At 35.4% G+C, this 13681-nt stretch overlaps 1 protein-coding gene across 1 annotated transcript in view; it reads left to right on the top strand.

The window, feature by feature from the left end:
• Nucleotides 1-10618, top strand: part of LOC131983756 (homeobox protein Dlx3b-like) — a 13085-nt gene extending 2467 nt beyond the window's left edge. Inside the window, exons 2-3 of the mRNA XM_059348567.1 lie at nucleotides 4755-4939; nucleotides 9494-10618. Of these exons, the coding sequence (XP_059204550.1) occupies nucleotides 4755-4939; nucleotides 9494-9931 (623 nt within the window). The 3' untranslated portion in view covers nucleotides 9932-10618. The remainder of the gene's footprint in view (nucleotides 1-4754; nucleotides 4940-9493) is intronic.
• The last annotated feature ends 3063 nt before the right edge of the window (nucleotides 10619-13681 follow it).

The following is a 13681-nucleotide window of genomic DNA, read 5'->3' as shown; positions in this document are numbered from 1 at the left end:
GATCTTAACTTTTTTTCCAGCACTGAAGGTGAAACCTTTGTTAGACTATAGAATCCATTCATAGACATCAACAGGTGATTTTAGTTTAATTCACTGACTGCCAGTCAGGATTTCAAATTATTATTTAAAAAGATTCAAGTGTAACTACCACATTTTTTGGGGGGAATCTAAGTATATGGTCAATTTTTCCAATCCTGCATTTAATTTCAACTATTGATCGACTCAGAATCTCAATCGTGACGTTCCTACTGGTTATTATTATTCGTGTTGGATGGTTTTAATGGAGACCTGGTCTCTCTGTAAAACATCATCTCCATCATCGTTGTAAGAAAAGCCGCACTGACCATCAGGCTGCTGTGTGAAGAGCTCATGTCTAGATATATAAACCCAATAATTGCACACGAGTGTCACGCGCAGACACTCTGTCCTCAACTATTTAAATCACATTTCATACACATTTCTGAAGCATTACTGATGCAATATTAATCTTGACCGTCATTAGATTAGTGGAGTCAGAATTACAGTGAATTTACAGTTAGTAGAAGAAGTATTCAGATCATTTTACTAGTAAAACTACTAATAAAACACTGAAAATACTCAACTCCAAGTCCTTCTTTCAAATACTTACTTAAGTAGAAGTATGTATCAGCATAATGTACTTAAAGTATAAAAAGTAATCAGTCACAGTTAAATGTGTGTGATATTTTGGGGTTTATATTCCTGCAATGCTTCATAATAAAATATAAGATTATTACATGTTTGTAGTGTTATATCCTATGAGAACTACTGTCTCTAAAGAGTCAGAAAAACAGCTGTTTTCATCTGAGTTACTGTGATTTTTCCAGCTGATACAACAAGTTTTAAGGAGTTTATTTAGCTTAAGAAGCAGGATTATTGTCACCTTCAGCTCATCACCATCATTCTACAGCACCACATCTCTTGGTTTTTACTGGACAGGAAGGAAAACCAGACGATTGTAGAGCAGATTTACTTCTGAGTGGAGTAAAAGTATAACGTTGCATACAATGGAAATAGTGAAGTAAAGTAGAAGTATCTTGAATTAGTACTTCAGAACAATACTTGGTAGGGATGCACCTAAATCTGAATAGAAATTATACTTTATAATAAATGATATGCTTATGATTTGAAGGTACAAAAATTGCATTGCCAATTAATATTAGCTTATAAAATACAATATTTGCTGAATTTAACAGGACTTCCATAATAAAACATGTCCATCTTTGTTCTTCTGTCAGATAATGTTGTTAGTTGTTGCAGATAATAACATAACATATATAAGAATAAGTCGTTTTCAGTTATTGTATTTGTTTTGAATAATATCTGAATACATTTTTCAACTGAGTTATAGTGCAGCGGCAGAATATATTTGTTAATATTTACAAATGTACATATTTATGCTCAGGAGTTCTGATATTTTAAGGTTAACTTTGTCATTAAAATGAATGTAGAGTAGGTTTTTGCAGTTATCTGTAGCTCTAACAGGTAAAAGGTCAGAAGTAGAATCTTTATTTCATGTGGCTGCACTAAGAGCTCCCTCACACTATAATTATAGGTGGAACTGATTCTGGTTTTACTTGCCAGGTTTGTCACAGATTGCAGTAGAACTTTTAGATTTTTAGTCAAATGGGATTTGTTCACCAGCGTTGCCATGCACTTAGAGGGAAGTAGAGAGAGGGGGAGGGGTCTGTGGGTGAAAAAGGAAACAGGAGATCATTTCTGGAGAGATAAAAGTTCAGCCTGGAGAAAAGCTTGCACGGCGGAAAAAAAAAAGACCTTTGAGTCTGACGGAGGTAGATTCACTTAGTTATTGTTTTCATTTTTCTCATCCACTGTCAATGGGAGCTCACCTGTAATCCCTTTTTGTCTTTGAACTTCTTCCAAATGTTATTTTGTGCATGCAAATCAGCCTTAAAGGTCCTTGGATGGCAGCCATGGCCTAGTTCTAGCAAGTGACTGTTCAACTTCACCTTTATGAGGAATGAAGACAATCATTCATTAACACACAGGCGCTTTATGTGCAGTAAATAGCTAAACGCTCCACGCTAGCACTAATAAATAAAGTGTAGAGAAACAGATCCTGGAGAGATGTTACAACAACGTTAAAGGAAACATTCAGAAAACAAGAAAACATCATTTTGGCTAACTTTAACTTTAAGTTCCCAGTTCAAAAGCTTCTATTCTGGCTCTTTTCTCCAGCCTGGACGATGTTTCTGTGCAAACTACAGAACAAAACTAACTCGACAGGCTGGTGTTGTGTTTTTGACATTCCAGTTGGGAGTTGACTCTTAAAGGGCCTCGGGGGACTTTGGCCCAAAGCCACGATCACATCAGGTGTCACGACATGTCAGCCAGCCTTGGCCTTTGAGTCATCGCTCTTATCATGCTACGCCTCTCACCGGCCTCTCCCAACAAATACACAACAGACACACTAATAGCTGGCAAATTAAAATCATACAAGAATTAAAAAACAGCTAATTGATAACACAACGTCAATAACTAATGATACATTGATGTTTGAAACAAGATAATTGGCTCAATATGTAAGAATAAAATGGTTAATAGATGGAAAAAACAGAAACAGCATACTGCAAACTCACAATCGCTTAAAAAATAATATATATATATAAATATAAATGTATATTTATATATAAATATATATATATATATAAATATATATATATGTATTATATATATATATATAAATATATATATATATTTATATATATAAAAAATATATATATATATTTATATTTATATATAATATATATATATTTATATATATATATATATATAAATATAAATATATATATTATATATATAAATATATATATATAAATATAAATATATTTATATTTATATATATATATATATTATATATATATATAAATATATATATATTATATATAAATATAAATATATATATATTTTTTTATATATATAAATATATATATATAATATATATCTATATATATATTTATATATATATATATGTATAAACATGCACCATATATTCTTTTTTGAATATAAACAAATGCTACTTCATTTGTAATAAATCCAAAATGCGGATTATTTTTAAAATAATTTTAAAATATCTTAATATAAATCTGGTCAATAAATCATAGAATTAACAACATGCGGATATATTACACATAATGTGTAGAAAAATGTGTAAATATATGAACTATTATAATACTGCACTGCCTTTCTGACACAAAGTTATTGTAAGAACCATGGTCAAATATAGATTTTCCTCTTAAGAGGATAATAAATATATGTGTGGATCAAACGTAAATAAAAGTATTGGAGTAAGTTTGGCTGTGGATCTAAAAAAAAAAAGTAGTATCCAAGAATAAGAGCAGAGATGTGGAGATGTATACAAGGAGCCTCAGGCGACATGAAAAGCACCTATAAATCTCTGTCTGTGGGAGACACTCAGACCAAAATTATAAGTCCAGAGTGCTGGCGGAATTTCTTTGAAACTTCGGGGTTGTAGCGGCCATGTAGCTATTTCTGTGCTACAACTTCTCTGCACAAACTGGCCTGCAGAGACTAATGCAAGCTCATTTCACTGTCTGAAGAAAAAGACTCTTTTAACCCATTAAGGCCTAAAGCGCCTGGAAAAAACTGCCTGTAAAACCTCAAATGACCCCCTAAAACCTGAAGTTTTTCTGGAAATTCAACACCTACTAAATAATAGATTTTTCAGCCTCTGTAGCAGATAGAAATGAAATTCAAAAAGTATTTGAGAGCTTATACCTGTGGCTTTCATACGGAGTTGAGTTTATTTGTCCAAACCTTCAATAAAGTTTTTTAAAAAATCAACAAACTCAGCAAATGTTACATTTGACTGAATAAAAAATCCTATATAATACTAATACATGCCCATTAGCAAGATGCTAACATGATATGACCACTGGAAGAACAAGACATAGTTCTCATTAGCCTACTGTAATAAAAAAAAAAATTATCATAATAATAATAATAAATAATAATAATACATTTTATATATTGCACTTTTCAGGGTACTCAACGACGCATAAAGTAATATAAGACATAAACAGTCATGATTTCTCATATCATCATCACAATCAATCAGCCTATTATTATTATTAATATTAATATATTATTAATAATATTATTATTATCTCCAGATGGCCACAAATCTGTCTGTTCTTTGGTGAAAATATGTCGTCTTAAACATATTCCTCATCTATAAATCTGGTCGATTGGTTCCGAGGGTTCAAAGTCGGATCAGCAATAAAATCATCGGCGCTGTTTTCATCAGATCTCTTCCGTCACTTCCTGCTGAGCTCCTCCGCTCATAGATATATATATATATATATATATACATATATATATATAGATATGCCTCCGCTATAGTAGTCTTCCTCCATGATTTATAAGTTCTGGAAAAGTCCCATGATGCATTGCGACACTCCCGCATGTATTCTGATCATGATTCTGATGCATTTCATTGGCCAAGAGACCGAAAATAGGTGGAAAAAACTACAAATACTACAAAATGACATATCCTCTGTCCCGGCCTTAATGGTAGAGTGACGCAACAGCGCTCCCGGTTTTAATGGTAGAAATGCGGTAATGCTTTCCCGCCTTAAATGGGTTAAGATGAGAGAAGAAGAAGTCCCATCTGACTGAAAGGTTTGATAATTACACCAGAAGCTGCTCCAGGAGTGTTACAGGAACATTAAGGCTTTTCCTGCTTCCCTCCACAGTGAAAGAGGAGCCAGACGTGGAGGTCCGGATGGTCAACGGGAAGCCGAAGAAGATCCGTAAGCCCCGGACCATCTACTCCAGCTACCAGCTGGCCGTCCTGCAGAGGAGGTTCCAGTCGGCCCAGTACCTGGCGCTGCCAGAACGGGCCGAGCTGGCGGCCCAGCTGGGCCTCACACAGACACAGGTGAGGCTGCAGGGAAACCAGCAGAGAGCAGAAACACATGTGGAAATAATAAACATAATAAAAAATAATAAACAATAACCATCTAAGGCAGTAGTCGCGACCCCTAATTTAACATGCATGTTGTCAGAAAAGACACAAAATTACCCAAAAAAGAATCAAATTGACCACAAAAAGACAAAAAATGACCACAAAAAGACACAAATTGAGCAAAAAAAGGAAACAAAATGACCCCAAAAGACACAAATTGACCACAAAATGATCTAAAAAAAGACATAAAATGACCAGAAAAGACACAAAATGACCAAAAAAAGACACAAAATGACTAAAAAGACACAAGATGACCAAAAATTACATAAATTTAAGCAAAAAATGACTCAAATTGACCACAAAAAGACAAAAAATGACCACATAAAGACACAAATTGACCACAAAATGATCTAAAAAAAGACATAAAATGACCAGAAAAGACACGAAATGACTAAAAAGACACAAAATGACCAAAAATTACATAAGGTTAAGCAAAAAAAGACAAATAAATGATGATTTAACATTAATAAACTATCTATTAACCATTTATAAAGGATGATTTAACATTAATAAACTATCTATTCACCATTTATAAATGATGATTTAACATTAATAAACTATCTATTTACCATTTATAAATGATGGTTATTGTTTAATGGAAGTTGCAGTTTAAGTTGATGCCATCAGAGTCGTTTTTAGGTGTTAAAGCTGAAAGCAGTTTATGTTTTGTTGTTTTGTGTTGAAGTTTAATCCCTGAAGATTGTTGTCAGATTGTAAATAAACACCAAAAGCAGCTAAACTTTAATTTGAAGTGTGAAGATGAAAGGAATGGAAGTGTTGTTTGAAGTGTGAACGATCCAACGCCACTGAACTGGCATTAAAGAGTTTAAATGTCAGTTTAACTTATTAATGATGAAAGCAAATACATTTTTTGTTAATTTGAGGCACCAGGGACACTTCAAGTACATTGAAAAAAAAAGTTGAAGTGTTTGAAAGCAAAGTTTCTTGGGCTGACAGTTACAAAAATACAAAAGAGTTGTGTCATTGGATGTGTAGAATACAAAAACTGTAGTTTCAGTTGAAGGTGAAGTGCTAGAAATAGTTGAAGTGGTGTGCACTGTAAACAGTTGAAGTTTACGAATAAAGTTTCTTGGTGAATGTATGAATTAGCAAAAGTTGAAGAGGAGATGAAAAAGTGGGCAGTTGTAATAATTTGTAAGATGTTCTTTTGACAGCAAAATAAGACAGAATATACCTAAATACAATATAATAACATTCTAGGCTACTAAGATAACATTTAACAAAATTAATTTATAATAAAATACAACATAGAAAGTGCCTGTGTGTATTTCCCAGACAGTGATCAGTGTGAGTAGTTCCTGTCATGGCTGGTTTACCCGTCATGCTCCTCCTGCCTGATGATTTACTACCACAAGAATTATCTTCGCTCGAGTGATAAAAGACAAAACTTGTGGCACGGGTTGTTTTATCACGGCTGCTGTAAATCATTGTTCAATATTATGCTTGGGCTGCATGCACAAGCTTTAAGAAAACAAAGACATGAACCAATCCCTCAATTTGAAACATATGATTGTCATGTCATTTGGTTGAATGATCTCGTTGTAGTATTGTTTATACAGAAAGCAACATTACTGTAGTACTAATAGTATTACCACAACAACTACACAAGCCGACTTGTATTTTTTGGCCTAAAACAGTGATTTAAGTTGGTAAAACTTGGAAATATAAATGATTGACATTTAGGGCAATAATGTAAGTTAGCACAACAAAGGAAGCCAGTTGTCTGCTCAAAAACAAGTTGGTGAGTTGTTGTTACTTATATCTTTAAGTTGGGGTTCACAACAAGGGACAATAGTTCTGATAACTCTTATTTCTTTGTTGGGAAATGCGGGAAAGCGGGGAAATTCGGTCATTAGCGAAAGCTAGCGGCTAACGTAAGCTAGTGGCTAACTTAAGCTAGCGGCTAACTGATGCTAGCGGCTAACTGATGCTAGCGGCGCTGCTTGTTACAGCTACAAGAATAGCTACAAGAAAGCGGTGAAATTCGGTCATTTGCGAAAGCTAGCGACTAACTGATGCTAGCGACTAACTGATGCTAGCGGCTAACTGATGCTAGCGGCTTGTTACAGCTACAAGAGTAGCCATTAGCGTATCAATGCTAACTCAAAATTGTGGTCACAACATTAGCCGACATTTCATAGCGGCGTTACAATCGTGCCAATTCAGCACATTGCAGAAGTTAGCAGAAGTAAGGATTAAAAGTTATTACAATGTGAAATTATAAGTTAGTACAATTTACAGTTGAGTTGACAAAAATCTGAATTCAGAGTTGAGCAATCTCAAAATATTTAGTTTAATTGTCCAACTTAAACATTTATCGAAGTTTGTTGCCTTGAAATTTTGAGTTCACCCAACTTTTCTTTTTCTGCAGTGTATTTGATCCATTTGAGGAGTAGTTTAGATTGAGGAACTGGACTGAAAACAAGAGACAACAGAAAGTGTCTTTAAAGCTGCTTTACTTGTTGGTAGAGGAACAAGCTAAGAGACAATATTGACCTTATTAAATTGTTATAGCCAGTTTGTTGGCAAACAAAGTGCCTATTAACACACCCTGCAGTCACGGAACCACATTTGCATATTTTTGGGCTCATGTTTCTGCAAACCTCATGAATGCAAGTCTAATATTAACTCCTTTTGGCTCTAATTTTGGTCTCCACCACCCCTGAGAAAAAAATATGGCTGTTTAGGTACAAAAAGCTCTACTATGTTGTTTTACTATGTTGCTGTGTGTAACATATTGGAGTATTTAGTAGCACAAGGTTTGCTAAAATTAGATTTTACAGGGAATAAACCGAAACTGAAGCTAAAAGAAGTCAAAACAGTTATTTTTTATTACTAAAAAAATGATAAAACTTGTACTGATGAACCCACAGAGAACTCTGCAGCATGACAGGTCGTTATAGCGTCTTTCAGGTTTTTGTTTTGGTCTGTATGACAGAAGTGGATGTAGCCACCATGATGTCACCCAATGGTTTGTGCACTACAATTTTGAGACCTTGAATTTGGCAGTTTGGCTGTCACCATCTTGGTTTTTTGAAGACAGAAGTGTCCATATTTGGATGACAGGGTGTATTCGCCAAAATTACCAGTTACTCCTTAGAGTTTATTTGGGGGGTAACCCAACACTGAACATCACCTTTTTTGGGGACCAAAATTTTAATATTAACTTTTATGAACGGAAAACACAAAGTTCTAAGACAAAAGCATGGTAGCTAAGCTACCTGTCAATCACAAGCTAGCCCTAAAACATACCCTGCATTGTCTATTTTACTCAAAATGGTACCATCATTTATAAAATTAAAAATCATGATGCATTGAAGAAGACTTGAAAGAAGACTAGAAGAGTCTTTTTCAAGTTTTCTATCAAGAGGAATAAAATAAGTGAGAAGAAGAGTTATTTTCTCATTGACTTATATTCAATTGGACTTCTTTTTGCAGCCAATGGAGTCGCCCCCTGCTGGCGGTTAGAAAGAATGCATGCTGACAGCACTTCCGCATTGGTTGAACTTTTCAGACCCGGAGGTTGCCTCTTAGTTTTGAGTTAACTCTTTACTAATTATTTACCTCGTCTTTCTCATTTTAAGAAACCATCGTTTCCCGCCTTGGCAGGCACACTGCAAAAAAGCCACATTTTTGGCCTAAAACAGTGATTTAAGTTTGTAAAACTTGGAAATATAAATGATTGACATTTAGGGCAATAATGTAAGTTAGCACAACAAAGGAAGCCAGTTGTCTGCTCAAAAACAAGTTGGTGAGTTGTTGTTACTTATATCTTTAAGTTGGGGTTCACAACAAGGGACAATAGTTCTGATAACTCTTATTTCTTTGTTGGGAAATGCGGGAAATCGGTGAAATTCCATTGTTAGCGAAAGCTAGCAGCTAAGTGACGCTAGCGGCTAAGTGACGCTAGCGGCTAAGTGACGCTAGCGGCTAACTGACGCTAGCGGCTAACTTATGCTAGCGGCGCTGCTTGTTACAGCTACAAGAGTAGCCATTAGCATATCAATGCTAACTCAAAATTGTGGTCGCAACATTAGCTGACATTTCATAGCGGCGTTACAATCGTGCCAATTCAGCACATTGCAGAAGTTAGCAGAAGTAAGGATTAAAAGTTATTACAATGTAAAATTATAAGTTAGTACAACTTACAGTTGAGTTGACAAAAATCTGAATTCAGAGTTGAGCAAACTCAAAAACAAAACTTAAAATATTTAGTTTAATTGTCCAACTTAAAATTTTTATCAAAGTTTGTTGCCTTGAAATTTTCAGGGGGGGAAAAAGAAGAAAATATAATGGGACATTTAGCTTCTATTCTAACGAGTTGGTGAAGACCAAACTGGAGTTTACACAAGTATATTATATTGGAAGTTTAATGAATATTGTTTTAGCATTTACTGTTTTGTAATTTCTTCATGTTGCCTCAACATTTGATAATCTTTTTTTCAGGTCAAAATCTGGTTCCAGAACCGTCGCTCCAAGTTCAAGAAGCTCTACAAGAACGGAGAGTTTCCTCTCGGGGACATTCCTCTGGAACACAGTCCAGACGCCAGCGACTCCATGGCCTGCAACTCTCCTCCGTCCCCAGCTGTGTGGGAAAACAACAACAACAGCAACAGTAACAACAACAACAACAATAGCAGCAGCAGCAGCAGCGGCAACACGAACAGCGACGGCATCAAGAGTAGTGTGATGGTGGATCCGTCCAGCAGGGGGCAGCCTCCCTTCCAGCCTCCGGTTGACTCCTCTCCAGCCTGCATGGGGGAGTTCACCCACCAGAACTGGTACCAGCAGCAGGGAGCTCATTTAGGCCTCCAGGCCGGCCCGACTCACCACACGCCATCCACAGGACCACCAGCCACACAGAGTCTGGGAGCCGTCTACTGAGACACTTTGACTGGAGCCCTGTGCTGAAATTTTCTTTTTTTTTGGATGATTTGGTGCGCTGTTGGGACCAGAAACACCTGACAGCGATCTTCAGGCACGAGTCCTGACTGTAAAACCTGACACACGTGTTGTAAAACAGGCTTTTCTACAGTAAATGTGGATTGTCCTCAGCCGCCCCGTTCTCCTCAGCTCTGAAGTTTATGAACTCATAACATAGCTGGTAAAATGGAGATTAGGGTGATTGATGTGGCGTTTTTAAAGCTCGGACTGATATCGATTTCTTAAGTGAAATTAGTGCTGACAGATAACATTTTGTATATTTAATATCTGAAATATGACCATATTTATACCAAAAAACAATGATTGAAGCAGTGATTCAATCTTCCCTTCATTTTTTTCCTTTGGACTCTGACATTTTCCCTCTTAAACCTAATACTACTGACGTTTTCCAGGCTTTGCAGCTCATTAAAGCCCATCGATCCAGCATGGCAGACTTTAGATATGTTGGGCTTTAAACTGACAGAAAACAGGACAGTTTGATGAAGCTGTGGTCAGAATCTATGTTCAATGTGAACAACACTGAAAGGCTGATAACCTTTTAAAATAAAACATCAATAACAGACAAACACACTTCAGAGACACTGAAATGATCCATTAGAGTGTTTTTACAAACTGAATTAATACTCATTTTCCACCAGGAATATTTTGGCTAACATAACTTGGCTTTGCTGAGAAATTCTTTTGCTCATATTAAAAGTGAGATTAAAAAAATCATAATTATTAGATAAAAATTCATAATTATGAGATAAAAAGTCAAAATTATGAAGAAAAACATAATTATGAGATAAAAGGTGAAATTATGAGATAAAAAGTCATAATTATGAGATAAAAAGTCATGACTTTTTTTGTAAAAAAAAATCTTAACAAAGCCAAGTTTTCTCTTTTATCTTTATTACTGGCGGAAAAGGGCTACCATACATTAAAGAGTGGACAATTAACTTCCTTTTTTACATTTTTTTTGTACTTCATTTTACCTTGTTTTACCTAAGTTCTGTCTAAAATATTTTTTTGTAGAAATAGTTTTATTTCTTATGAAATGCACCAAGGCAGATCAAAGTAAAATAAATGTGCACAAAACAAAACAACAGGCAATAATATCATCCAGGAGGAGCTTTGTGTAGTCTGGTGGATTGCCTCAAGTGATGTCACTGGAGGCAGAATCAGTTGGTCTACGAGTTAAAAAAGTTTAAAAAAAGATTGGAGGGATGAGACAAGAAAGAAATAAGAAATAAGATATCTTACCAGAACTTTATAGCTGACTCCTCCACTCTGCTTGAGGCTACTGAGCTACTAATAGTAGTGAAGATTCGGTCATCACAACCCCCAATTTAACATGCATGTTGTCAGAAAAGACACAAAATTACCCAAAAAAGAATCAAATTGACCACTAAATGACACAAAATGATAAAAAAAAGACACAAAATGACCAAAAATTACATAAAGTTAAGCAAAGAAGGACTCAAATTGACCACAAAAAGACACAAATTGACCAAAAACGACACAAAATTACCAAAAAAAGGAAACTAAATGACCCCAAAAGACACAAATTGACCACAAAATGATCTAACAAAGACAAAAAATGACCAGAAAAGACACAAAATGACCAAAAAAAAGACACAAAATGACTAAAAAAACACAAAATGACCCCCCCAAAAAGACATTAAGTGACCAAAAAGACTAAAACACATTAACACATGAACACTTTAACACAGTGGAGACAGAGCTGACTTCCAAAATGATTTGGCGACCCCCAGAAATCATCTCGCGACCCGCTGCTCTAAGGCTGGACGATATGGACCAAAACTGATATCCTGGTATTTTTTAGGCAGAATGGCGATATAAGATATTTATTGGTATTTTAAACAAAACATGCAAAGTGTTTTAACTCAAGAAATCATCATCAGCCTGTTTTATTTAAAGACTTTATCAAATTCAAAACCTTCTGAAAAAAACTATTTCTGACAGTGTAACTTTGCACATTGAACTTTAACCCAAATATATCTACAGTGGAAAATGTGCAGAACGTTTGAACTCTGCTGCATTTTAAGGCAGACTTTCTGTTTTGAATTTAAAATCTCCAACCCTAAACCAAGTTAACCCTGGTGACATCACTGTGACATCATCAAGGTGATTCAACAAAGCTCCTTCAGGGCCACAGGAGACACGCTGAAACAGTTTCCAGTACTCTCCTTCATGATGGGTAAACTGGTTCTGACTGGTTCTGACTGGTAAACCTGTAGCCCTTAAACTCCTGCTCACAACACGTCCTCACCACTTACCAGGAGCAAAGAAGCGAGTTGGTGCTAAAACATTTAATTAATAAGTTGTATATATATTCTATTAGGAAATGTTCTGTACTCAGGTTTTTATTTATAGAGACAACTGTAGAGCAAAAAGTGGCACAGTTTGTGTCTTTAGGAGCTTTTTATGTCAGAAAATGAGTCAAAAATAAAATGTCTATATTTGAATCTGCTACGAGTGTGTTATTTTCAGTTTGTATTTACGTGTGATTGCAGCACACACACACACACATACACACACACACACACACACACAAAGACACACAAAGGCGTTGAAAGTGTGCTGACGGTGCTTTGCTGGAGTGAGTCAGACAATAGATACAGGTTGCACCCATCTATATATTACACACACACACACACACACACAAACACACACACACACACACACACACACACAGAAACACACACACACAGAAACACACACACACACACACACACACACACACACACACACACAGAAACACACACAGAGTGCGTGTAAAGAGGTTGTGGGAGGTGACAGTGCAGCAGACACTCTGGAGTCTCTGGATACTAATAACACACCGCTGACACAGAGAGAGTCGGGTGTACTCTGCTTTCATGTGGCACACAGTTGGAGAGGGAGGAGAGTGTGTGTGTGTGTGTGTGTGTGTGTGTGTTTGCAACAAACAAGCTTCTCTTAGCCTCTCAACCAACCAAACCCACAGGTTAGCTAACAAAAAGATGGCGTGATGAGGAACAAAAACAAAGAGAAGGGCACTTGGGCACAATGTTATAGTTACAAATATAACACACACATATATATATATATATATATATATATATATATATATATATACACTACCGGTCAAAAGTTTTAGAACACCCCAATTTTTCCAGTTTTTTATTGAAATTCAAGCAGTTCAAGTCAAATGAACAGCTTGAAAGGGTCCAAAGGTAAGTGGTGAACTGCCAGAGGTAAATAAAAAAAGGTAAGCTTAACCAAAACTGGAAAATAATGTACATTTCAGAATTATACAAGTAGGCCTTTTTCAGGGAACAAGAAATGGGTTAACAACTTAACTCTATGGAGTCTTGGGCTATTTTGTCCATTTTTGAATTCTTTTCATGTCTTTGTAAGTCATTTTGTGTCTTTTTTTAGTCTTTTTGTGTGTTTTTTTGGTCATTTTGTGTCTTTTTTAGTCATTTTGTGTCTTTTTTTGGTCATTTTGTGTCTTTTTTTAGTCCTTTAGTCCAACATAAAATGTGATTTTGAATCTTTTTTTTACTTTCAAACCACTATCATGCTCAATAAAGAATTTTAAATGTTGCAAATGTGCATTAATTTCAGAGTACACTGAGACATTAAACTGCATCATTTTCAATTAAATTCTGGAAAAGTTGGTGTGTTCTAAAACTTTTGACCAGTAGT

This window comes from Centropristis striata, chromosome 13 (assembly GCF_030273125.1).
Source record: "Centropristis striata isolate RG_2023a ecotype Rhode Island chromosome 13, C.striata_1.0, whole genome shotgun sequence".
Taxonomy (NCBI): Eukaryota; Metazoa; Chordata; class Actinopteri; order Perciformes; family Serranidae; genus Centropristis; species Centropristis striata.
Note: the sequence above shows the minus strand (reverse complement) of the source record. Positions and strands in the feature narration are given on the sequence as shown.